Below are 23,894 nucleotides of genomic sequence, written 5' to 3'. Positions count from 1 at the left end.
CACTACCAAATGGTTAACCCCTTCACTGTGACAATACAGAAGGGTAACCCTTTCAATGCCACACTACAGGATGGTTAACCCTTTCACTGCGACAATACAGAAGGTTAACCCTTCCACTACCACACTACATAAGGTTAACCCTTTCACTACCACACTACCAAATGGTTAACCCGTTCACTGCAACAATACAGAAGGTTGACCCTTTCACTACCACACTACAAAATGGTTAACCCCTTCACTGCGACAATACAGAAGGTTAACCCTTTCACTATCACATGACAAAGGGTCAACCCTTTCACAACCACACTACAGAAGGTTAACCCTTTCACTACCACACTACAGGTTAACCCATTCACTGCCACACGACAAAGGGTTAACCATTCAACTACCACACTACATACGGTTAACCCATTCACTGCCACATGACAAAGGGTTAACCCTTTCACTACCACATTACAGAAGGTTAAACCTTTCACTCGGTTAACCGTCTGTAGTGTGGTAGTGAAATGGTTAACCTTCGTAGTGTGGTAGTGGAAGAGTTAATACAGGGTCAACTCAAAGGTTGAGGGGATAGAATTATAGTTATCCACTACATATATATATATATATGTATTAGGGCTGTCCCCGACTAAGGATTTGGATGGTCGACTATGATTGGCCAAAATTTGCCGTTAGTCGACTATTGGTAGACAAAAAAATATATATAAATTTAATTTAATTTTTTTTTTTTTTTTGTATCATTCCATTTGGGCTGTGGGGGGTGCTTAATGTCTGAAGGAGTCGACTGAAGGCTTCTTGTCCTCTGCAAAAGCATGCAATTGGTCCACTGATGGATACATCTTGATATTTGTCTAGTCTAGTGTGTTCATTAGATGGGTGAAATCCTCTTTCAGTGCCTCTGTGCCTGTTTTCGTAGGCAGTTAGCCTCTGGTATGCGTGCCATTAGCGTTAGCCACACTTCTATGTCTCTTTTCTTTTGGAAAGAATGATAAACAAAAAAAAGAAAAAAAATTATAAATTTATAGAGGTTGGCCAGTCGACTACGGCTCCTTTCGACCGATTAGTCGACTAATTTACTAATAGGGGTCAGCCCTAATATGTATATATAATCCATGTACCTGGCGTCCTCCAGGTCTGTGATGCTCTGCTGCAGGCTGCGGATCTTGGCCTTCTTGGCGTTCAGCACCAGGATGAACCGAGAGTACAGCTCCGTCTCCAGGGCCTCCTTACCCTCAGAGTAACGCTTCAGTCTGCAGCACACACACACACACACACACACACACACACAGACACGCAGACACACACACACACACACACACACGTTACGCACACACACACACACACACAGACACACACAGACACACGCACACGTCACGCACACACACATGTCACGCACACGTCACGCACACACACACACACACACAGACACACAGACACACACAGACACACACTCATTTTGAAAACAGACTCCTATGGGGGACCCTGATGTAAACAAGATGAAAGTCTTTCTCTGGTTTGCATCCTCTTAACAATTGTGTGTATTGAGCTGTACTGTACTGTACCCATTCTGCAATCTGTTAATAAAGTTTTCAATCAATCAATCAAACACACACACACCTCATTTCTGCATTTTGTACTTTAGTTTTGTATATTGAATATTTTGTGTTTGGTCTTTATTATTTTACTGTATGAAGCACAGTCTTAGGGAGCTCACACAGAACCAAGCATCTCACTGTAATGTACCTTATATGTGACAAATAAAACAAAACTTGAACTTGAAACACAAACACACACACACACACTTTTAACTTCTCAAGTTTCAAGTTTCTTTAATAGTTGTCATACAGAAGTACAGAATACTTTTATACAAAATGCTTCTTACTGTTACGCTCCAGAGACTGTACTAGACAAGATAAGTATCAATAACATAGTATAGCATGTAAATTAGAAGTAGAAAATGAGGTCACAGTGTTCAGTATAGACATATGTACAATGTTCGATGCAGAATAGACGTAACTGAGTTACCATATAATATACAATACTATGCAGTGTACTAATATACAATACTATATAGTGCAAAGCAGAAATGGGATGAGGTACAATTTAGGTACAATTTACAGTAAGGTGTACGAGTTGTAGTGCAATCCTTTATCAATAAATATAAAGTGTGGGGAGTGGGTGCTACAGTGTGTTTGTTTAAAGTGAGTGTGTGCTATAAAGTGTGGGGAGTGGGTGCTACAGTGTGTTTGTTTAAAGTGAGTGTGTGCGTGTGGATGTGTGTGCTATGTGCGTTTGATGGTTGTTGTGTAGTGTTCATTGTTCGTTGAGCAGCCTGATGGCCTGGGGATAGAAGCTTCTTCTGAGTCTTTCTGTGCTCGCCTTGAGACTCCGGTATCGCTTTCTCATCTCCTTCCTCCTACCCCATCCTCCATCGGTCTTCATCACCAAAAAGGTTTTCACTTTGTCTGGCCGTGGTTGCCAGGCAACCTCACTGCTGTTTTCTCCCAGCCAGAACATAATACCTCTATTGCTAATCAGTGATGGATGCCTCAGTAAGCGGAGCCCGATTCCCAAACACAATGAATCATTCAAGGTGATGGGGAGGCTGTGACCCCCGTACCAACCTGGGAGGGATTCCCTCACTCTGTGTGTGTGTGCGTGTGTGTGTGTGTGCGTGTGCGTGCACGTGTGTTTGATCATAGCCTCCGTGTTGAGCCTTGTGGTCTGGGCATAAGTGAGGGCCCCACTGTTCAAATGTTCTACCCCCCCCCCCCCCCCCCCCCCCCCCCCCCCCCACACACACACACACACACACACACACACACACACGCTATTATGACATCAGTTCATAGCTCAATGTAGAGTGTCAGGAGAAGGGTTGTGTAATAACTCAAGAGAGAAAGGAAGCGGGTCTTAGTAGTAATGGACTTTGGGAGAGTGGAGACTTTGTGGTTTGTTCTTTCTGAACTGTGTGTGTGTGTGAGCGCGTGCGTGCGCGCGTGTGTGTATGTTACGTTATGTGTGCGTGTGTGTGTGTATGTGTGTGTATGTTTGTGTGTGTGTGTGTGTGTGTGTGTGTGTGTATGTGTGTGTGTGTATCTGTATGTGTATGTGTGTGTGTGTGATCTGTATGTGTATGTGTGTGTGTGATCTGTATGGTGTATGTGTGTGTCTGTGTGTGTGTGATCTGTATGTGTATGTGTGTGTGTGATCTGTATGTGTATGTGTGTGTCTGTGTGTGTGTGATCTGTGTGTGTATGTGTGTGTGTGTGTGTGATCTGTACTCTGCGGTGATGTGTTGCTGCTCCTGTCGGAGGCCCTGGTTCTCCCCGCTCCAGCCTCTGGTTGCAGAGCTCCAGCGCGTCGCCTCTCTCCAGACCCTGAGTCAGGAACTCCCTCACAGCCTCTACGGGCTCCGGGACGGCCCTCAGTGACACAGAGCCCAGCCTGAACTGGAGGGGGGGAGGGAGGGGGAGAGAGAGAGAGAGGGAGGGGGAGAGAGAGAGAGAGAGAGACAGAGAGAGAGAGAGAGAGAGAGAGAGAGAGAGAGAGAGAGAGAGAGAGAGAGAGAGAGAGAGATAGAGGGGGGGAGGGGGGGAGAGAGAGAGAGATGGAGAGAAAGGAGATGAGAGATAGGGGGAGAGAGCGAGAGTGAGAGGAGCAAGAGTGAGAGAGAGAGACAGGGGGGGAGCGAGAGTGAGAGGAGCAAGAGTGAGAGAGAGAGAGAGGGAGAGGAGAGAGAGGGAGAGATAGAGAGACGGGGGTAGAGAGGAGAGAGGGAGAGAGAGAGAAATCTGTGAGATCATGTGAGAATAGAATGATACTCTAAACATATTCTGACGTATGTCTGTACCATATCAAAAGGGGGGGCGTCTGGGTAGTGTAGAGGTCCAAGTACTCGCCCTAACCACCGCAGAGACGTGGGTTCAATTCTCAGCCGGCAGTACCTCCTGGCTTGGTCAGTCATCATCACTACGAACACAACTGTCGTGTTGGCGGGTGGGTTCGCCCGGTGGGGGGAATGAGTCTTGGTCGTAACCATAGCGCCTCCTACTGGTCAGTGGGAGAGTGTGAACCTCTGCGTGCGTTAAGCTCTCCCAGTGAAACTCCTCGCTGTCAGGTGAAAATAAGCGGCTGGTGACCCCACATGTATCGGAGGAAGCGTGCGGTAGTTCTACACCCTCCTCCCCAGACCAACAGTAGGGCAGCATGTGGTAGTCTACACCCTCCCCAGACCGAAAGTAGGGCAGCATGTGGTCGTCTACACCCTCGCCAGACTGACAGTAGGGCAGCATGTGGTCGTCTACACCCTCCCACCAGAACAACAGTAGGGCAGCATGTGGTCGTCTACACCCTCCCACCAGAACAACAGTAGGGCAGCATGTGGTCGTCTACACCCTCCCACCAGAACAACAGTAGGGCAGCATGTGGTAGTCTACACCCTCCCACCAGAACAACAGTAGGGCAGCATGTGGTCGTCTACACCCTCCCACCAGAACAACAGTAGGGCAGCATGTGGTAGTCTACACCCTCCCACCAGACCAACAGTAGGGCAGCATGTGGTAGTCTACACCCTCCCACCAGAACAACAGTAGGGCAGCATGTGGTAGTCTACACCCTCCCACCAGAACAACAGTAGGGCAGCATGTGGTAGTCTACACCCTCCCACCAGAACAACAGTAGGGCAGCATGTGGTAGTCTACACCCTCCCACCAGAACAACAGTAGGGCAGCATGTGGTAGTCTACACCCTCCCACCAGAACAACAGTAGGGCAGCATGTGGTAGTCTACACCTTCCCCAGACCAACAGTAAAAGAGGACTAAAAACTTACCTCTTCACCAAAGCTTTTTCTTAGTTTTAACCTTTTATACATGCCTTTCAGTGGAGGCTGCTGACCAAATTTTTAGGTGAAGCACAAATTATTATATTATATTATATTTTTTAAACATCCCCAACGCTGCAACACCCCCATTCCATGAATGAATGAATAAAAACTTTATTTAACAGATTGCAGAATGGGTACAATACAGTACGGCTCAATACACACAATTGTTAAGGGGATGCAGACCAGAGAAAGACTTTCGTCTTGTTTACATCAGGGTCCCCCATTTTCAATTCATCATAACATGACATACAGATAGACAGTACTGCTACATCTATATATGACATACAGAGATATAGACAGTACTGCTACATCCAGACATTTATGACATACCAGATCTACAAATATACATTACTGTTTAAGAGTACAACGCCTGTCATATAGACCTATAGCGTTGGAAACTCTGATTAAGGAGAGGAGAGGAGAGGAGAGGAGAGGGAGAGGGAGAGGGAGAGGGAGAGGAGAGGAGAGAGGAGAGGGAGAGGGAGAGGGAGAGGGAGAGGAGAGGGAGGAGAGGAGAGGGAGGAGAGGAGAGGGAGATTAGTAGAGTGCTGTAGGACCAGGCTGTATAGTGTACTGTAGGACCAGGCTGTATAGTGTACTGTAGGACCAGGCTGTATAGTGTACTGTAGGACCAGGCTGTATAGTGTACTGTAGGACCAGGCTGTATAGTGTACTGTAGGACCAGGCTGTATAGTGTACTGTAGGACCAGGCTGTATAGTGTACTGTAGGACCAGGCTGTATAGTGTACTGTAGGACCAGGCTGTATAGTGTACTGTAGGACCAGGCTGTATAGTGTACTGTAGGACCAGGCTGTAGTGTAGAGTGTACTGTAGGACCAGGCTGTATAGTGTACTGTAGGACCAGGCTGTATAGTGTACTGTAGGACCAGGCTGTATAGTGTACTGTAGGACCAGGCTGTATAGTGTACTGTAGGACCAGGCTGTAGTGTAGAGTGTACTGTAGGACCAGGCTGTATAGTGTACTGTAGGACCAGGCTGTATAGTGTACTGTAGGACCAGGCTGTATAGTGTACTGTAGGACCAGGCTGTATAGTGTACTGCAGGACCAGGCTGTATAGTGTACTGTAGGACCAGGCTGTATAGTGTACTGTAGGACCAGGCTGTATAGTGTACTGTAGGACCAGGCTGTATAATCATAATCAACACAGACCCGCCCCACACAGCTACTAAATATTTAAATAATATATATATATAATTTCACTCACCATTGACAACGTTACTTCTTAGGAGGAAATAGAGTCCCTGTCGCTCCTTGTAAATGAAATCCATCCTTCGCTCTTTTCTGATGAAACGTTCAATGACCTCCTCTGCCGTTGCAAATCCAGCAATGCAACAAACAGCAGTATTTTGTGATCTAATCGATCCTTCATTTGAGTGAGGATGCTGTCGAAATCCACTAAACATTGTTCTGTTGATGCGTGACACACGTTCCATTTTCGGGACTCCGACTCCCGACAGGTGGTCACTCAGACAGTCACCCAAGCGATTCACCCAAATAAAGTTTTCATTCATTCATTAATTTGCTGTCTCGTTATAACACAAACAGCTCACCATGAACCATGACCAGCTTAATTACGTTAGTTAGCATCCAAGCTAGCGTGAGAACATTAGTAGTTATTAGCATCCAAGCTAGAAACTGCTAGGCTGCCTGCTTATACCTGCAATAATGTTGTCATCCTCCTGGACAGATAGACTTGTTAAATCATAATATCCACAGGTGTGTTGTGCTGGTCCTCAGTAAATGTCCCGCCGCGAAAAATAAGTTGCTATTAAAGTGCTAAATGTTAGATACACTAATATAGAGGTTTCGAACGTGGCTGCTCTCAGTGCTCTGTTAATACAATCAATCCCGCGAGGGGAGAAACAGCCGTGTAGCTACAGAGCTGCAGATGTAGGAGCCATACTCTGATTGGATTTGCAAGGCTGCCAATCATTCAACCTCCGTGTATTGGATGTCAAGGGCTGTCAATCATTAAATCCTCCATTCAATGGCAAGAGTTTAAATGCACAGACCGTGCTTAGATGACATTAATAGCCTATTTTGATTGGCTATTATTTATTATTTATTTAACAATGGGTCAACCTGTGCAGCTATTCTGCACGAATAATTACTGCAGGAATTACTGCAGTGCAGGCCTGCTCAGATATAATATAATAATAAAAAAAATATATATATAGGTATATGTAAATTAATAATAATGATGAATTATGAGTGAATTTGTGTTTCACGAGTTGTCATAGACAGAGAAACCTCCACTGATGCCTTTGTGTGTTTTATCCATGTTTTTATGCCTTGTTTTTTTTAATTGCCTATGTTTTACCCTTTAGCACTTTGAGATTTGGTTCCAAATGTAAAGTGCACTACAAATTAATGTATTATTATTATTATTATTATTATTATTATTATTATTATTATTATTATTATTATTATTATTATTATTATTATTAACAGTAGGGCAGCATAGGCGGCTAGGTGGTGTAGTGGGCAAGGCACTCGCCACCAACGCAGGAGACGCTGGGTTCGAGCCCAGCTCTCGGCGTTGCTACCAGCTTGGCTGGTCGTTCATACTAACACAATTGGCAGTGTTAGGGGTGGGAAAGCTGGTGGGTGGGTCCTGGTCGTTGTAAACAGCGACTCCTACAGTTCAGTCGGGGCGCCTGCTCAGCGAGGAAAAGGATCTAAGGGGGGTAGTGTGATCCTTCCACACGTTACACCTTCTCAGTGAGAGTCCGCGCTGCCAGGTGAAAAGAAGCGGTTGATTGGCTACACATGTGTCGGAGGAAGCACGTGATAGCCTCCACTCTCCCAGACCGACTGTAGGGGGTAGGTGCACAGCAACCAGGAAGGGGATTGGGAATTGGCATAACGACTAACATTAGGATGGGAGAAAAACGGAGGAAAAAGGAGGGGAAAAAGATTTTTTTTTAAAGAGAAAAAAACAGTAGGGCAGCATGTGGTAGTGAAGGGAACGGTCGACTAAATTGGGGAGATGGGAGTAAAGGGAAAAACAAATAGAGGTCTTAAATATTCTCCATGTGTGGGTGCTCTTTGTCAGAGAGAATTGCTATGGTCATGGTTGACCAGTTGTTGCTATGGTGATGATGGTTGACCAGTTGGCTCAGGCTCCCAGAAGACACTTGGGCCCCCCGGTGTAGGCCCTCGCACACGTCCCTCCAGCGCCACACACAGATAAGACACTGGTCTGTCACCATCAGAACGCTGACCCCTAAAGACGGCCAGCTCCCCAAATAACTGACCCCCTGGGAGAGGCGGCACAGCCCTGTGTGTGTGTGTGTGTGTGTGTGTGTGTGTGTGTGTGTGTCTGTCTGTGTCTGTGTGTGTGTCTGTGTCTGTGTGTGTGTCTCTGTGTGTGTGTGTGTGTGTGTGTGTGTGTGCGTGTGTCTGTGTGTGTGTGTGTGTCTCTGTGTGTGTGTGTGTGTGTGTGTCTGTCTGTGTCTGTGTGTGTGTCTGTGTCTGTGTCTCTGTGTGTGTGTGTGCGTGTGTCTGTGTGTGTGTGTGTGTATGTGTCTGTGTGTGTGTCTCTGTGTGTGTGTGTGTCTCTGTGTGTGTGTGTGTGTGTGTGTGTGTGTGCGTGTGTCTGTGTGTGTGTGTATGTCTGTGTGCGTGTCTGTGTGTGTGTGTGTGTGTGTCTGCGTGTGTCTGCATGTGTGTGTGTGTCTGTGTATGTGTGTGTATGTGTGTGTGTGTGTCTGCGTGTGTCTGTGTGTGTCTGTGTGTCTGTGTGTGTGTATGTGTGTGTGTGTGTGTGTGTGTGTGTGTGTGTGTGTGTGTGTGTGTGTGTGTGTGTGTGTGTGTGTGTGTGTGTGTGTGTGTGCGTGTGTGTGTGTGTGTGTGTCTGTGTGTGTCTGTGTGTCTGTGTGTGTGTATGTGTGTGTGTGTGTGTGTGTGTGTGTGTGTGTGTGTGTGCGTGACGACTATGCAGACTGGATACAGCTGATAAAGTACAGAACAGATCTGGTGAGATGCGTGGTGGGCTGAAACTATTCAAAACACAATTGGCCAAATCAAGGAACAATGTGTATATTTAAAGGAAAACACAACTATTTTCACTTACATTATTTTATTTTATTTAACCCTTTCACTAGCACACTACCAAAAGGGTTAACCCTTTCACTGCGACAATACAGAATGTTAACCCTTTCACTACCACACTACAGACGGTTAACAGTCTATACTAGTGTGGTAGTGAAAGGTTAACCTTCTGTAGTGTGGTAGTGAGTGGGTTAAAGTCCTAATCTGTGTTTTTGTTTTACTACCAATGTGGGGTATATTCACATGCTGTGCATGCTTGAAGAGTATAGATCTGTTTTATTCCAGTGTTTACACACATTATCAACGTAAACATGCTTTTAAAACGTTATTTATTTTAACATTTGATTTGTTGAACAGCGCACATTAATCAACATATCAGCATTACACATCAATGTAAATGTGCCGGAAATCCGTACAGCCTTTTTTGATCCCCTTGGGATTCATGGCATCATAGCCAATTCCATTTCCAACGGGACATTACAAAAAAACAAACAACAAACTAACAAAAAAAAAAAAAAGAAAAAAAACATCTCTCACTCGGTACATATCATAAAACTGTGGAACCAAAATGAAAGACCAGAGTTGAGTGATTATCATTTTGAGATAATGACATGTTATTGTGTTTTACTTGAACTTTAACATTACTTAAAAGATTGAAAGCTGATGTTGCCAAGTCTCGACTCCATTGTTGACAAGTTAAAAGACGGAAGACCGTCCCCGACTTCAACCCCTATGTTGCCTCAGTGATCTGATCTGAAGTGCTCTGGAGGGGGAAGGACGAGAGAAAATGCCCCAGTCTTTCATTATCACTCTTTCGCTCTTTCTCTCTCTCCTTTCCTTTCTTTCTCTAGCGAACACGCAACCCCCCCCCACCTCTGCCTTCCCTTCACACCCCGCTTCCCTTCGTCATGTTGGGATATTTACAGGTGTCCGATACTTGCCAGCCGTTACCTCATCCCCATGTGAGCGATATTAAAGTAAATAAACTTTAGAGACCGAACAGCGGACTAAAAATACGTCTCGAAAATGGAAAGCACCACATCTGAGACTTTCTGGGCAAAAAAAGGTCTAGTTGTCACCTCATCATATACGCTTGGTCAGTGCTAAGCTCTTAACCGTTTTCCAATTGGAGCAATAAAACACACATATGGACCGTTACGACTTGGGCCGTCACGACTTGGGCCGTCACTTGACCGGGCCGCATTATTGGGGGACGCGTGTTGTGAAACCGGCCGGTCGATAACATTCTGGCCCGTAGCGCCTCTTGGCTGGTATTGTGATCATGGGACCTCCGACAGGTTGGCTGGACAGCGTTGGCCGAGAGAATGTTGACTTGGGCCCAGGTTCCTCATGTCGTTGTGGAGACGCTACCGTTTCAAACTCTCTCTGACTCAGTGTTCCAGTGATTTACTTATGGACAGACTTACGGGAGACTTACTTTAACTCATTGACTGCCACGCTGTTATCCCATCTCTACTCCCTGGTGCCAGCGTTTCAGACCGTTTTAACGATGTTTGTAGAGCCATCGTACAGTCTATATTATAGCTATGGAGACATAATATGGCTAATTTGAAAGGCAATATTTATACTCCAACAAACCGTTTATTTCTACATACATCCGTTCCTGCGCAATCCCAGGCCAAAAATCCCTGCAAATTTTCTAGGAAGAGAGATATAGCGTATTTTGTGCACAGCATGCGTAGTTTGTGCTTGTTGCTTGACACAAATACATTTCCAGGTCAAGGGCTCATGCCTCATGTTGATACATCGATTGTTCTATTCACAAAGCCACGATGGGTATTCTTACCCGCTTCTCGACTTGGCATCCATTCTGGCTCATCTGGGTCTGACTCGGTGATCTCCATGTCTGTGTCGTTATCGCTGAACATTTCAGTGAAATATTCGGGCTCTGGATGCTCTGGCGACCACTGGGGCGCGGTGAACAGATCTGGCTCTGGATGCTCTGGCGACCACTGGGGTGCGGTGAACAGATCTGGCTCTGGAGTGCTCTGGCGACCACTGGGGTGCGGTGAACAGATCTGGCTCTGGATGCTCTGGCGACCACTGGGGCGCGGTGAACAGATCTGGCTCTGGAGTGCTCTGGCGACCACTGGGGCGCAGTGAACAGATCTGGCTCTGGATGCTCTGGCGACCACTGGGGCGCGGTGAACAGATCTGGCTCTGGAGTGCTCTGGCGACCACTGGGGCGCGGTGAACAGGTAACGCTACATCCTCGGCCGGTTTGACTTTAGTATTTTTTAGGGATGTCCGATATTATCGGCCTACCGATTTATTTATTTTATTTTAAAAAATTTTACATTTATTTAACCTTTATTTACCCAGGCAAGCAAGTAAGAACAAATTATTATTTTATTTATTGTCAAAGTATGCATACTGTTGTGTTAATTAACCCCCCACAGGAAACTAGCCCAGATGTACTCAAAAGGGATTCGATTGTTATCACAGTGTTTCCAAATGCATACACAAGGTCCGGGGGACGTTTAATATTATCATAATAATAAAAAAATACATAAAACGAATATACTAGTTTTTGGCGCTCAACCCATGGGCGCCAAAAACAAATATACTCGTTTTTGGCAGTCAATGAGTTAAGGAGAAACGGCAGAGCGTTAAAGTGAATATGCTACCAGTCTTATTCCGCAGGCAATAGGGAGGTGTAGTCTGACGTCACTTTAGTTTCCCGCACGGTCCACCCGTATAGGGATTTATCATTGGGAAAATGTATTATCGGCTATTGTAATAATTCTGCCTCATGAACATTGGCAAGCTTTCCATTTTTGCGCAACATTTTTTCCCTTCTATCACTAACATTATAGTGATTTTCGGTTGAAATAAAGTTAGTTATACTTATAAGGTTGTTTAATTTGTCGTTAAAAAATAACTACAATTACCAGCAGAACGCCTGCAGTGCTGTCGCCTAATAAACAGCGCCAAAGTGAAGTGTAGTTCCTCAGTGAACAAAAACATTTAGCTACTTTTACGATTAATTGCGAATTTTTTCATTTTGAGCTATAGATTGTGGATGAATACACACAGAAAGGTAACACCATGCCAATGTTCATGCTTTATTTGTTTTAAGACGATTTAGAAATGTGTCCATTGGAAATACATTGCGATTTAAAGAGGGGTGGACCGTGTGGGAAACAACAATGACGTAACCACTACACCTCCCTATAGACCAGGAAGTAACCACTACACCTCCCTATAGACCAGGAAGTAACCACTACACCTCCCTATACACCAGGGGTAGGCAACCCTACATGCGGGGGCATTTTCATTTCATTATTAAAAAATAATAATAATAAAATAAAAAGCTATTATATATATTTTTTTTTTTTTGCTTTGCAATATTATAGTGAAATATTTTGCACTGTTGTCGCATTTATCTTGTTGAAATCCTCCCACAGGTTCTTTTTACTACCACATATTTAATTGAGACCCTTTATTTGTTTATTATTTCAATTTAGCTGGAAATACATTGCTACATCATTCAGTAACATTTGCAGAGCCTTATAACAAAAACATTATTACGGTCACCATTGTGACCGGTGGGATTAATCAACACATTTTATTAATTATTTTTCTATTTCATTGAACATTGCACATGTTAAAAGCCATTTTTTTAACTCGAAATGTGAGTATTACCAAGTCAACTTGTGTTCTTAAAACAATGACAATAAACATAGTTTTATTAGGTTGAAATAATGTGGTTGTGTACTTATTTTTATGTTTCTTTACAGTGTAGTTTACAGTGTAGTCTTGCGATCAATCAAAACTTATTTACACGATATACGTCACATTCACCCTCCATTCACATCCTGGTGTTCTCCTGGTGTTCTCCATTAGGCCTGTAGGTGAAGCTATGACAGCACACGTACAGTATGTGTGATGTGTCCAAAAATGAATGGGCAAATGTGAGTGAAATGATCGCACTGTATGCAGCTGTTTTTTCTGCATTGTATCCCCCCCCCCCCCAACTCAGATTTAGGGTTGATACAACCATCATAATAATATTGTTAATAATAACAATAACAATAATGATGTAATAATGTAAAAATTATCATAAGAAATACCTGATTATGAGGGAAAAAAAATTACGATGCATGGAATATTGTTGAGGCACACTAGTTACAACTATATTTCAAACAGGCACTCCATGTAAAAAAGGTTGCTGACCCCTGCTATACACTATGTCACACGTCGTTAGATAGGATATGAAAGTGTGTGTGTGTGTGTGTGTGTGTGTGTGTTACTGTGTACTACACTTCCCTATACTGCAGATATACAGTGAAACCGCAAACCTCTTGGACAACATTTCCCAGGCCTTGCTGTGTGGGTATATAGTACATACATTCTGTGGCAGGTTGTCAAAGCAGGCCTCGGAGGAGGGAATAAAGACCACGACCGTTTACCCCCCCACCACACACACACACACACACACACACACACACACACACACACACACACACTGTATCGTCCCACAAGGTCTGAGGCTCATTACACGGTTATAAGTCACACTCACAAAACAAGAGGGATTAAAAGGAGACAATAAGAATGCGGAATTGTTCTCCCCGCTAAACATCTTGTGCAGGACGCCCCTCCCCCCAGGCCGGCAGGAAAAATCGCTTCCCTTCTTGTTTCTTTTTGGATGTTTATATCAATATGAAACGATTTGTTGTGAAATCCGCCGTACTGTTTGCTGATAAAAGTCATCATCATGATGCTCCGATTGTTGTCGACATCGGACACAGGGTCACTGTGTGGGATCCAACTGCCGGCGGTTGCTACGACGACGACACACGTTAGTGAAAACACATTCCAGCTCCATAATACGCCGACGACGACGGGAGGAAATGTCTCATTTATATCTTATGTAAAGAAGTTTGCTTCAGAAGTGGTTAATAAAGAGAGCTACTCTGGTGAAATGCATGAGTGGGTTACACACAAACACACACACACGTGACATGCATGTTTGTTTATGTGAAATATGGAGACATTACATAGACTTACATGCATTCTGTAACCAACCCTAACCTTATCCCCAACCATAACTGAACCATAACCTAATGTGTGTTATGAGGACACCCAAATTTGTCCCCATAATGTTTTTGGTACCCATTGCTTGAGTGCGTAAACAAGTCAGCGTCCCCTGTAGTATAGAAATCCACGGACACACACACACACACACACACACACGGACACATACACACACACACACACACACACACACGTGTGCTTGGTATGCTAACCACCACAGGGAACACCTGTCGGTGTGTGAGAGTCTGCCTCCCAGCCTGGTGTTCACTTCTCCTTCACTGAGCTGCTATTAGAGCCCCTGAGCAGGACTCATCTGGAAGCCTCTCATTATGACTCATCACTGCACCACGGACGCTGGTGTTGTGCAACAGGACGACCTGGGACACCCCTGCTGCCGACAGCTCTTAGGTCTATAAATCAACCGTTTTCAAACTCTCCTTATCAAAACACACACAGATCTCTTCATTTCCCCTTTGCTGCAACAGATGCACTCGGATTTCCATTCTGTCATTATTGCTGTGGCAACAGAGTAGACCCGTTTGTTTGTTTGTGTGCGTCTGTGTGTGTGTGTGTGTGTGTGTGTGTGTGTGTGTGTGTGTGTGTGTGTGTGTGTGTGTGTGTGTGTGTGTGTGTGTGTGTATGTGTGTGTCCTCTGCCTTGAAAACGGCTCAGTCAGTCCTCCACTTAACCCCTTGGTGTCGCTCCCCTCAGCAGTGACTGTGGCTCCAGTCATAATAATAATGCTACGTATTCCACCTTTATGTCTATTCATCATGGTTTTAAATGGACAGCAAGCGTTTTTTCGGGGCACATAGTAGAAACACAAGCAGCTTTGAGTTATCTTTGCACAAAAGGTCAACTGTCATGAGCAAATGTACAAATGTACAAATGTCCTAACCTAGTTGTACAGTAAATGACCAAGTAAGGCTTTGTCAGTATTCCAATGTACAGTGTAAAATGTGTGTGTGTCCCCTACCCAACCCCCTCCCCCCCCACCTCCAATGTACAGCCCTCACCCACCCACCCAACCCAACCCCACCCACCCCACCTCCTCCAATGTACAGTTTCTATGCCAAATGTATATACACTCTTTTTCTGGACACTTTTGTATCACAAACAGTACTGTATTTGCAAATCTGATATGTCATAAATGTATAGATGTAGCAGTACTGTCTATCTGTATGTCATGTATGTCATATATGTTATGATGAATTGAAAATGGGGGACCCTGATGTAAACAAGACGAAAGTCTTTCTCTGGTCTGCATCCCCTTAACAATTGTATGTACTGAGCTGTACTGTACTGTACCCATTCTGCAATCTGTTAATAAACTTTTCAATCAATCAATCAATCAACTGTCGGCTAGCCAACACGAAAACACCTCTTGTAGATCTGTAGGTTTAGCCCTCAGGGCTCACTGTTGGAAGACATTCAACCCTTTAGACCGCATTGTGTATTATTTTCTTTTAAATCATTAATTTAAATCATCCATTTAATGCATTAATTTAATCATTGAGGTGCATCTTGCCGATAATTTTTTTTACCTGAATCAAATCATTCTGAGGGAAATGGCGGCCCCTAGTGCCATTATCCTCAACTATTTCTACTACTACAGAATACGTCGCCTGGCGACCGAGCTCTCCAGACACAGAGAATCATGTTTCATTATCACACATCCCACAACAAGTGGCCCTTTAATTTGTTTTGGCCGGACAGGGAGGGTGTGAACCTATACGAGGCAATGCTGCTGACTGACTGGCTGACTGGCTGACTGACTGACTGACTGGCTGACTGGCTGACTGACTGACTGACTGACTGGCTGGCTGACTGGCTGGCTGACTGGCTGACTGACTGGCTGGCTGACTGGCTGACTGACTGACTGACTGACTGACTGACTGACTGACTGACTGACTGACTGACTGACTGGCTGAATGACTGACTGACTGACTGACTGGCTGAATGACTGACTGACTGAGTGACTGGCTGGCTGGCTGGCTGGCTGACTGACTGGCTGGCTGACTGGCTGACTGGCTGACTGACTGACTGACTGGCTGACTGGCTGGCTGGCTGGCTGACTGGCTGGCTGACTGGCTGGCTGACTGACTGACTGGCTGGGCATAAAAGAAAATATTGTTTGGTTCCTGTTGGTTGTCAGTTAAGGCCATTGGTAGGTAGGGAATAAATAAAAAAAATCAATTTACTTTATTTTTTTACTCATAAAATAAATTGGGTCGCACCTAAATCGGCAGGGTCGGTCGGCAACCGGAACCAAACCATTATTTTTGTTAGGCCCTGGGTGGCTGACTGACTGGCTGGCTGACTGACTGACTGTTCTCCTACCCAACCCCCCCCCCCCCACCCACCCACCCAACCTCCTCCAATGTACAGTTTTTACGTCAAATGTATATACTCTCTTTTCTGGACTCTTTTTGTATCACAAACAGTACTGTATTTGCAAATCTGGTATGTCATAAATGTATAGATGTAGCAGTATTGTCTATCTGTATGTATGTCATATATGTCCTGATGAATTGAAAATGGGGGACCCTGATGTAAATAAGACGAAAGTATTTCTCTGGTCTGCATCCCCTTAACAATTGTGTGTATTGAGCTGTACTGTATTGTACCCATTCTGCAATCTGTTAATAAAGTTTTCAATCAATCAATCAATCAATCAATCAATCAATGACTGACTGACTGACTGACTGACTGACTGACTGACTGACTGACTGGCTGACTGACTGACTGACTGACTGGGTGACTGGCTGGCTGACTGGCTGACTGACTGACTGACTGGCTGACTGACTGGGTGACTCGCCTGACTCGCCTGCATTTTAAATGTAAGGAGTAAAAAGTATGTTTTTTTTCTCTGAAATGTAATTGAGTAAAAGTACAAGTATACAAACCTAATAATACTCGAGTAAAGTACAAATCCCCAAAAAACAGTACTTAAGTATTGTAATGAAGTACAATTACTCAAGTACTTTACCCTCCTGAGTACCACCCATATTGTCTCCACTCTGAAGCGTCCATGTGGGATGGTCTATGTAGGCCAGACCGGAAATCCCCTCAACACACGGATCGCTGACCACAAGGCTGCCATTTACAATCAAAACATGGATTTTGCAACAGCAAAACACTACGCTCCAGAAAAACATGGCCCCCCTGCATCGCTCGGATGTGTGGGTATTTCTCCCTCCCAGAGAGGAGGAGATATTGTAAATAAATTGTTAAGAGAGGCTTTTTGATATACTACTACACACTAAACAGTTGAACCACATGCGTTTAACACTTTGACTGCCATGAAACGTGTTTAGACGTCATTGCTGGCCATGCTCAAGTTGCCGGGGGACGCTGTACAGCGTCCTTATATCAATATTTCAAAAATCTGCGATCGGATTCATATGTCCCCTCCGCTGGCCTGAGATCCACCAGCAGGACCCACTGAGCTCTCTGGCGGTTCAGGAGCGCCATCTGGTGGCCGATCGGCGCAATCGCTTAAACAGGATGTGCCATAGAGGTTGTGCTAGACGTCCGTATTGCTTCCGGCCACTCGGTACATGTCCCGGGACTCTGGCTCGTCACGCTACATAGCGATCGATTACCAATAACTCGATAAACAACATGATTTGGACGTATATACCATTATACAAGCTGGAGATGGACCGGGTAAATCGCCATCCGATAATGATAGAATTTCTACTCTACGATGATCGCCCAACGGCGCGCGGAGACTGGGGTGAGTTTGAGCGTGTAACGTTACCGTCTTCGATACTAACTGCTATTATCAACATTTGACCCACATTAGATGATTGGTATAACGCTGCCCACGGAATTATAAACGCCCCCTCGCCCATCCGGTCAACATCAGATGACGTGTAGTAACTTCTAGAAGTACGTCTAGTTGGAATTTTTTATATCGCGCTGATTGCCATCAAACTGTATTTCATCATCAATATAATGCATTTGGGGCTATATATCACGTTCTGGAGAAAGCTGCAGAAAGAGATGAAAACATACTTATACATTAGACCAGACCTGGGCATTGTACGGCCCGCGGGCCGGATACGGCCCGCGGGATGATTCTGACCGGCCCGCGAAAGATTACATGATAATAAAAAAAAATTAAAAAAAAATTAAAAAAAAATATTTTTTTTAATTTTTTTTTTTTTTTTTTACTTTTTTCTTTTCATGTCAACGTTCACACGCACAATATACGCTTAGGAGACATGCTCAGAAAATGTTGGTTCTCTTTGGATCCACCTACATTATGTGAACAGACATTCTCAGTCATGACGTTTACCAAGTCCAGGTACAGATCCTCTCTCACTGATGAACATCTGGCAGCTGTGCTTCACATCTCCACCTCAGACATGCAACCTGACTTTGATGGACTTGTTAAAGCTCAACAGAGACTGGATTTATCACACTGAATGAAAAAAAAGAACTGAAGAACACTAAAATGTGGAAATATAACAAGTGAAATGGGACACTTGATATTTTTTTTTCTTTTTTTTGCACAGTTCTGAAAACATTAAATGTATAATATAGGCATGTAAAGTAAAAAAGGCTACAAAACTGGGACACTTTTCTTTACACAGTTCAGTGATATGTCTTGTTTATTTTTGCTATAAGATGATGTGATGTCTTTAGAAAGCTAAGAAAATCCTTGTTTCAATAATATATGAAACTCAAAATGCCCGTTGTTATTAATGTTTCACATTTTGTTTATCATTTTGGAAATAAATTATATTTGAATAAATGATATTTTTGAAAGCTAACCTCACCTTTTAATTGCCAAATAATAACATACACTCTTACCAGGGGTCAAAACAATGCCATTTACTGCTTTTTATATAGAAATAAAATGTATATTATGCATAATTGAGTTTGGAATTTTGGCCCGGCCCCCCAACATATTTTCAGTTGCTCATTCGGCCCCCTGGGAAAAATAATTGCCCACCCCTGCATTAGACCATACTTTACTATGAATATGTGAATGAAAAAGTTTAACGTTGCTACACAATGAACAATACATATAGGACTTTGAATGGGCCCTAATAATGGCAATGTAGCAATAGAATTTAAAAAGTTATAGCCCTGCAAAGAAGGGGACTTTCTCCATAGACAAATAGCGCTGGCAATCTATGGTATATCATGAATTTAACCTTAGGCAGCCAAAGTGTTAATGAAGAACTAAGCTTCTCCTGTTCTGTAAACCATGTCCCAAGAGGAGGATTATGTGCTGTAATTTAAGATATATGATGTAGTTTAAGATATATAATGTAGTTTAAGATATATGATGTTGTTTAACACATTCGGCACCGGGCATTGTGCCCATCATTATACCCAGTCTGCCAGCACTGTAACCCTATGGAGATGTTTACCTTCTTTGCAGGGCTATAACTTTTTAAATATTATAGCTATATCTGCATTACTATGGCCCATTCAACATCGATTATCTATCGTTCAGGATGTGGGAACGTTATATTTTTTCATTCATACATTGTTGTGTTAATACCGTCTAGAATATAAGTATGTTTTTAAGCTTTTCTGCTGTAATTCCAAAAACGCTAGTTATAGGCCCTGACGCATATGATAGATTATCGATTGGCGTTTCTTTCCTATACACGCTATATTAAAAATTCAAATGTATATGATCGGTATACATTATGCTTAATCATGCGTGAAGGACAGGGGGGGGGGGTCGTTTATAATTCCTTGATCGTCAGTAACGGCTTTATGTAGTATGGGTTGATATGTTGAGCAGATGGTTTGCAGTGAAATGAATAAACAATCGGGCTGAAAATAACGTTATATTCCTCTTACCGTTCGCAGATGAGACTGGAGGAAAAAGATTCCAATTATTTGACGTTTCCCGTTTGTATGACGCAATAAACGCCGAAATCATATTGATTATTGCGTTTCGAAAGCGATCCCATGCACTCGAGTGTTTGTCTGGATCCACGTAACTAGATATTACTGCCGGAGGGATTTCCTCGATGCACCAAGCGCCACTTCCGGTTTGGCTTGGAGTGTAACTCGCCGGACATCCACCAGGCGGCGGTATTGAGGCGTTGCAATATCAGACAGGGTCCAGCTGCAGTCCCGGAGGGAGGCTGGATGAATTATGAATGCCAATGGCAAAAAAATTAAATATTGATCTCAAAAATGTGTTTATTCGTTGTTGGCGTTCAATGCATGGCGGGCAATAACGAATTATCACATTGTTGGCGTCCAATGTGTTAAGATATATGATGTAGTGGATCATATATGTAGTCGAACTTGATTATGATCGATTATAATTGATTATGACATTCTTGCTATGTGTAATATGGTGATGATTGTTGTTTCATAGCACCTCCTTTATTGATTGGCCCCCTCCCACCCCTATTAACCAATGAGAGACTGTTCTCTGGATGGAGGAGGATTTAGAACTTTTCCAATATGTGCCAATACCGTTTCCCTCTGAAGAAGAAGAAGATGCAGCGTGCGTTGAAATGTCGTTTGCACCTTATCAATAAAGTATTAAAGTGAATTGTGTGCTCCAGTGTCTTCTTTGGAGTCAGTAATTGAGAAGTGGTCCATAGAACCGTTTCTAGTATATTGTTCTATACTGAGAGCATAACCTCCGATTGAGTCCTTCGAGTGATTCTTCAAACATATAAAGCGTCATCTATAAAGGATAGGGTGACAGTGGCTCAGGAGGTAGAGTAGTTGTCTGGTAACCTCTTAGTCGAATGCAAAAGAAATAAAAAATAAAAAAAGTATTATAATTTATTTATTTTATTAAAAAAATTAAATGTATCATTCTTTCCAAAAGAAAAGAGGCCTAGAGGTGTGGCTAACGCTAATGGCACGCATACCAGAGGCTAACTGCCTACGAAAACAGGCACAGAGGCACTGAAAGAGGATTTCACCCATCTAATGAACACACTAGACTAGACAAATATCAAGATGTATCCATCAGTGGACCAATTGCATGCTTTCGCAGAGAACAAGAAGCCTTCAGTCGACTCCTTCAGACATCAAGCACCCCCCACAGCCCAAATGGAAAGTGTCGTTGAACAAGACTGCACCTTGCATAGTTGTGAATGTGTGAGGCATAAATTGTAAAGCGCTTTGGATAAAAGCACGATATAAATGCAGTCCATTATTAGATGTTCTCATAATACTCTTAATATGGCAATGCAAATTTCACACAGAAAGCCTGATTAAATTGAATCCATCATCATCTGTGTATTTAAGTAGATTTAAAGTAGATTCTTCTTGTTCTTCATGAACTCCAATATGCAAGGGACGGCCATAAGTGATTTCTGTATCTATCGCTGATCCTAGTCTGACCCGTTCGATAAGAGTTGATAAAAAGACACAAAAACAATGATGTCAAGGGCGGCCGGGTAGTACAGCGGACTAAGCGTCTGTCTACCACCACAGAGACAGTGGGATCGAATCCAGCTGTGGTGCTTCCGGCTTGGCTGTGTTAGCGGGTGGGAAACCCGGCAAGGGTGGGTCCTGGTCGTTGTAAACAGCGACTCCTACAGTTCGGTCGGGGCGCCTGCACAGCAAGGGAAGGATCTATGAGAGGTAGTGTGATCCTTCCACACGTTACACTCCCCCAGTGAGAGTCCGCGCTGCCAGGTGAAAAGAAGTGGTGGGCTAGCTGGACATGTGTCGGAGGAAGCATGTGATAGACCGACGGTAGGGGGTAGAGTGCGCAACGACCAGGAAGGGGATTGGGAATTGGCATAACGACTAACATTGGGATGGGAGAAAATTGGAAAAAGATAATAAAAGAAATTAAATAAAATAAAATAAAAAAATATGATGTCATTCACCGTGCCTGCGACGCACCACGCTCACGTTCACTTGTTCACGCATGCATGAATGGGCCCAAAATGTACTGCACCTTTTCACCACGCAGTGAAGCTCTTGACTGGGGGTGTGTGTGTGTGTGTGTGTGTGTGTGTGTGTGTGTGTGTGTGTGTGTGTGTGTGTGTGTGTGTGTGTGTGGAGATCAGGTTATTAACACAGAAAGGGTGCCGTCACACCACTGACCTCAGGCATGTTTATTTGTCTAGTTCAGCGGTTCTCAAACTACGTGTCACGACCCAAAGTGGGGTCGTGGGTAGGTGACAGTGCATTGACAAGTAAATAATTTTTTTCTGGCAACATATTTTGGCTAAATATGCCTCGTTTTATAAATGTGTATTGATAACATAGTTCTGTAATCATATGCATGATCAATGTATCGGCAAATCCCAAACGTCATGAGCCGCGATCAGAACGGGTAAAAACTTTCAGACGCACCTTTTCCAGCAAACAATTAATTCAGTTGAGTCGTATCAAGTTCAGATGTTGTTTAATTGCGATCCCATCGATTCTCCAACATAGGATGCACAACTCCAAAACGAAAGCGAATGAACATAACTGCAAACAAAACTGCGAATATTAATGTGCTTGTGGTGTGTGATGTGTGATGTGTGTGTGGTCGAAAAACTATATGATTCCCCGTCCCTTCCAAATCATAACTGCCCCTGCTCCCGGCAGACATTCACTTCAACACCGACAACCACCACCTGATCAATCAGCCATTAGGCCCACCATTTTCACATCAACAGGGGGAGCAATCACCCTAAACAACCAAAATGACTCCGTTTCATTACAAATACATACACAATATAGAACATAGAATAAGTTTAAATCTAAATATCAACACATGGTCAAAAAGAAAACATTTAAATAATAAGCAATATGGCTACAACAATCAAGTTCAACAACGTGTGCTTTTATTTTATTTTTTTAATTATGTTTTTGTAGATTTGTATTGTTTTTACTACCGGGCAGTCCGGTAGAGAGAGAGAGGAAGAGCGGGAGACAGAGCGGGGGAAGGAGACATTCGGCAAAGGACGCCGGGTCCGGGAATCGAACGCGGGTCGGTCGGGTCAGCCGCTTCGCGACGCAGTGTGTCACATGGTTCGCCACTTGGGCGCCCCGCTTTTATTTTGATATTCCTTAATTCCACGTTGAAGTTACGACATACATTCACCCATTCACTGCCACACGACAGCCGGTTAACCCTCTCACTGTGACAATACAGAAGGTTAGCCCTTTTTACTATCACACAACCGACAGCGATGCAAAACAAAATCCTAAATAAAATGGGGTCGTGGTATAAAAAAGTTTGAGAATCCCTGGTCTAGTTACTATTCTGTTAAGCCAGTTACATAGTTAGTCCACTGCAGTGTATCTGCAGGTTCCAACTAGTTAAATGTAAGACCTTTTAATACCACTTCAAATGTAATACCAATTTCATGACCATACTAGCAAAAGAAAAATATGTAAAACATATAGCGACACTGAACTGGGGGCTGCACTTGCGCACCAATTTAAATTCTTGCGTGTTCCATACAAGCTCTCACCAGACGCACCGAGCTCCCGGTAAGCCTCGCAAAAAAACACAACTTTAATACAAAGTTATAATTACAGTACATTAATATTATTTCCTCTCCCAACAGCCAGGCTGCCCCCCACACATTTGTTTATACCTGTTAAGACCTTAAATTGAGAATAATAATTATTCCTTCATTGAGAATAATGAATGAATTAATTGAGAATTATGAATTAAATATTATTAATTAAGTATTTTTTAAGACTTGGTGTTCTGAGGGCACCACAGAGCCTGGACTCGTTTAAAGCAGGCCTGAAAACCTTCTTGTTTCAAAAGGTGATTTTATTTTTTCTTGTGCTGTTACATTTTCTGTTTATACTATGTTTTTAGCTTATGTTTTATTTTTATTCTGTATTTTATTTTATTATTAATAATTATTCAAAAAAAATTAACTATGTTTTAACCCTGTAGCACTTTGGGATCC

General features: G+C 43.4%; 1 protein-coding gene across 1 annotated transcript in view; it reads right to left on the bottom strand.

Moving 5' to 3' along the window:
- xrcc4 (X-ray repair complementing defective repair in Chinese hamster cells 4) overlaps nucleotides 1–23,894 on the bottom strand; it is a 118,592-nt gene that overhangs the window by 78,265 nt on the left and 16,433 nt on the right. Inside the window, 3 exon segments of the mRNA XM_084325356.1 lie at nucleotides 1,119–1,250; nucleotides 3,285–3,328; nucleotides 3,330–3,452. Of these exon segments, the coding sequence (XP_084181482.1) occupies nucleotides 1,119–1,250; nucleotides 3,285–3,328; nucleotides 3,330–3,452 (299 nt within the window).

Source organism: Notolepis coatsorum (genome assembly GCF_963971535.1).
Source record: "Notolepis coatsorum genome assembly, chromosome: 11".
Taxonomy (NCBI): Eukaryota; Metazoa; Chordata; class Actinopteri; order Aulopiformes; family Paralepididae; genus Notolepis; species Notolepis coatsorum.
Note: the sequence above shows the minus strand (reverse complement) of the source record. Positions and strands in the feature narration are given on the sequence as shown.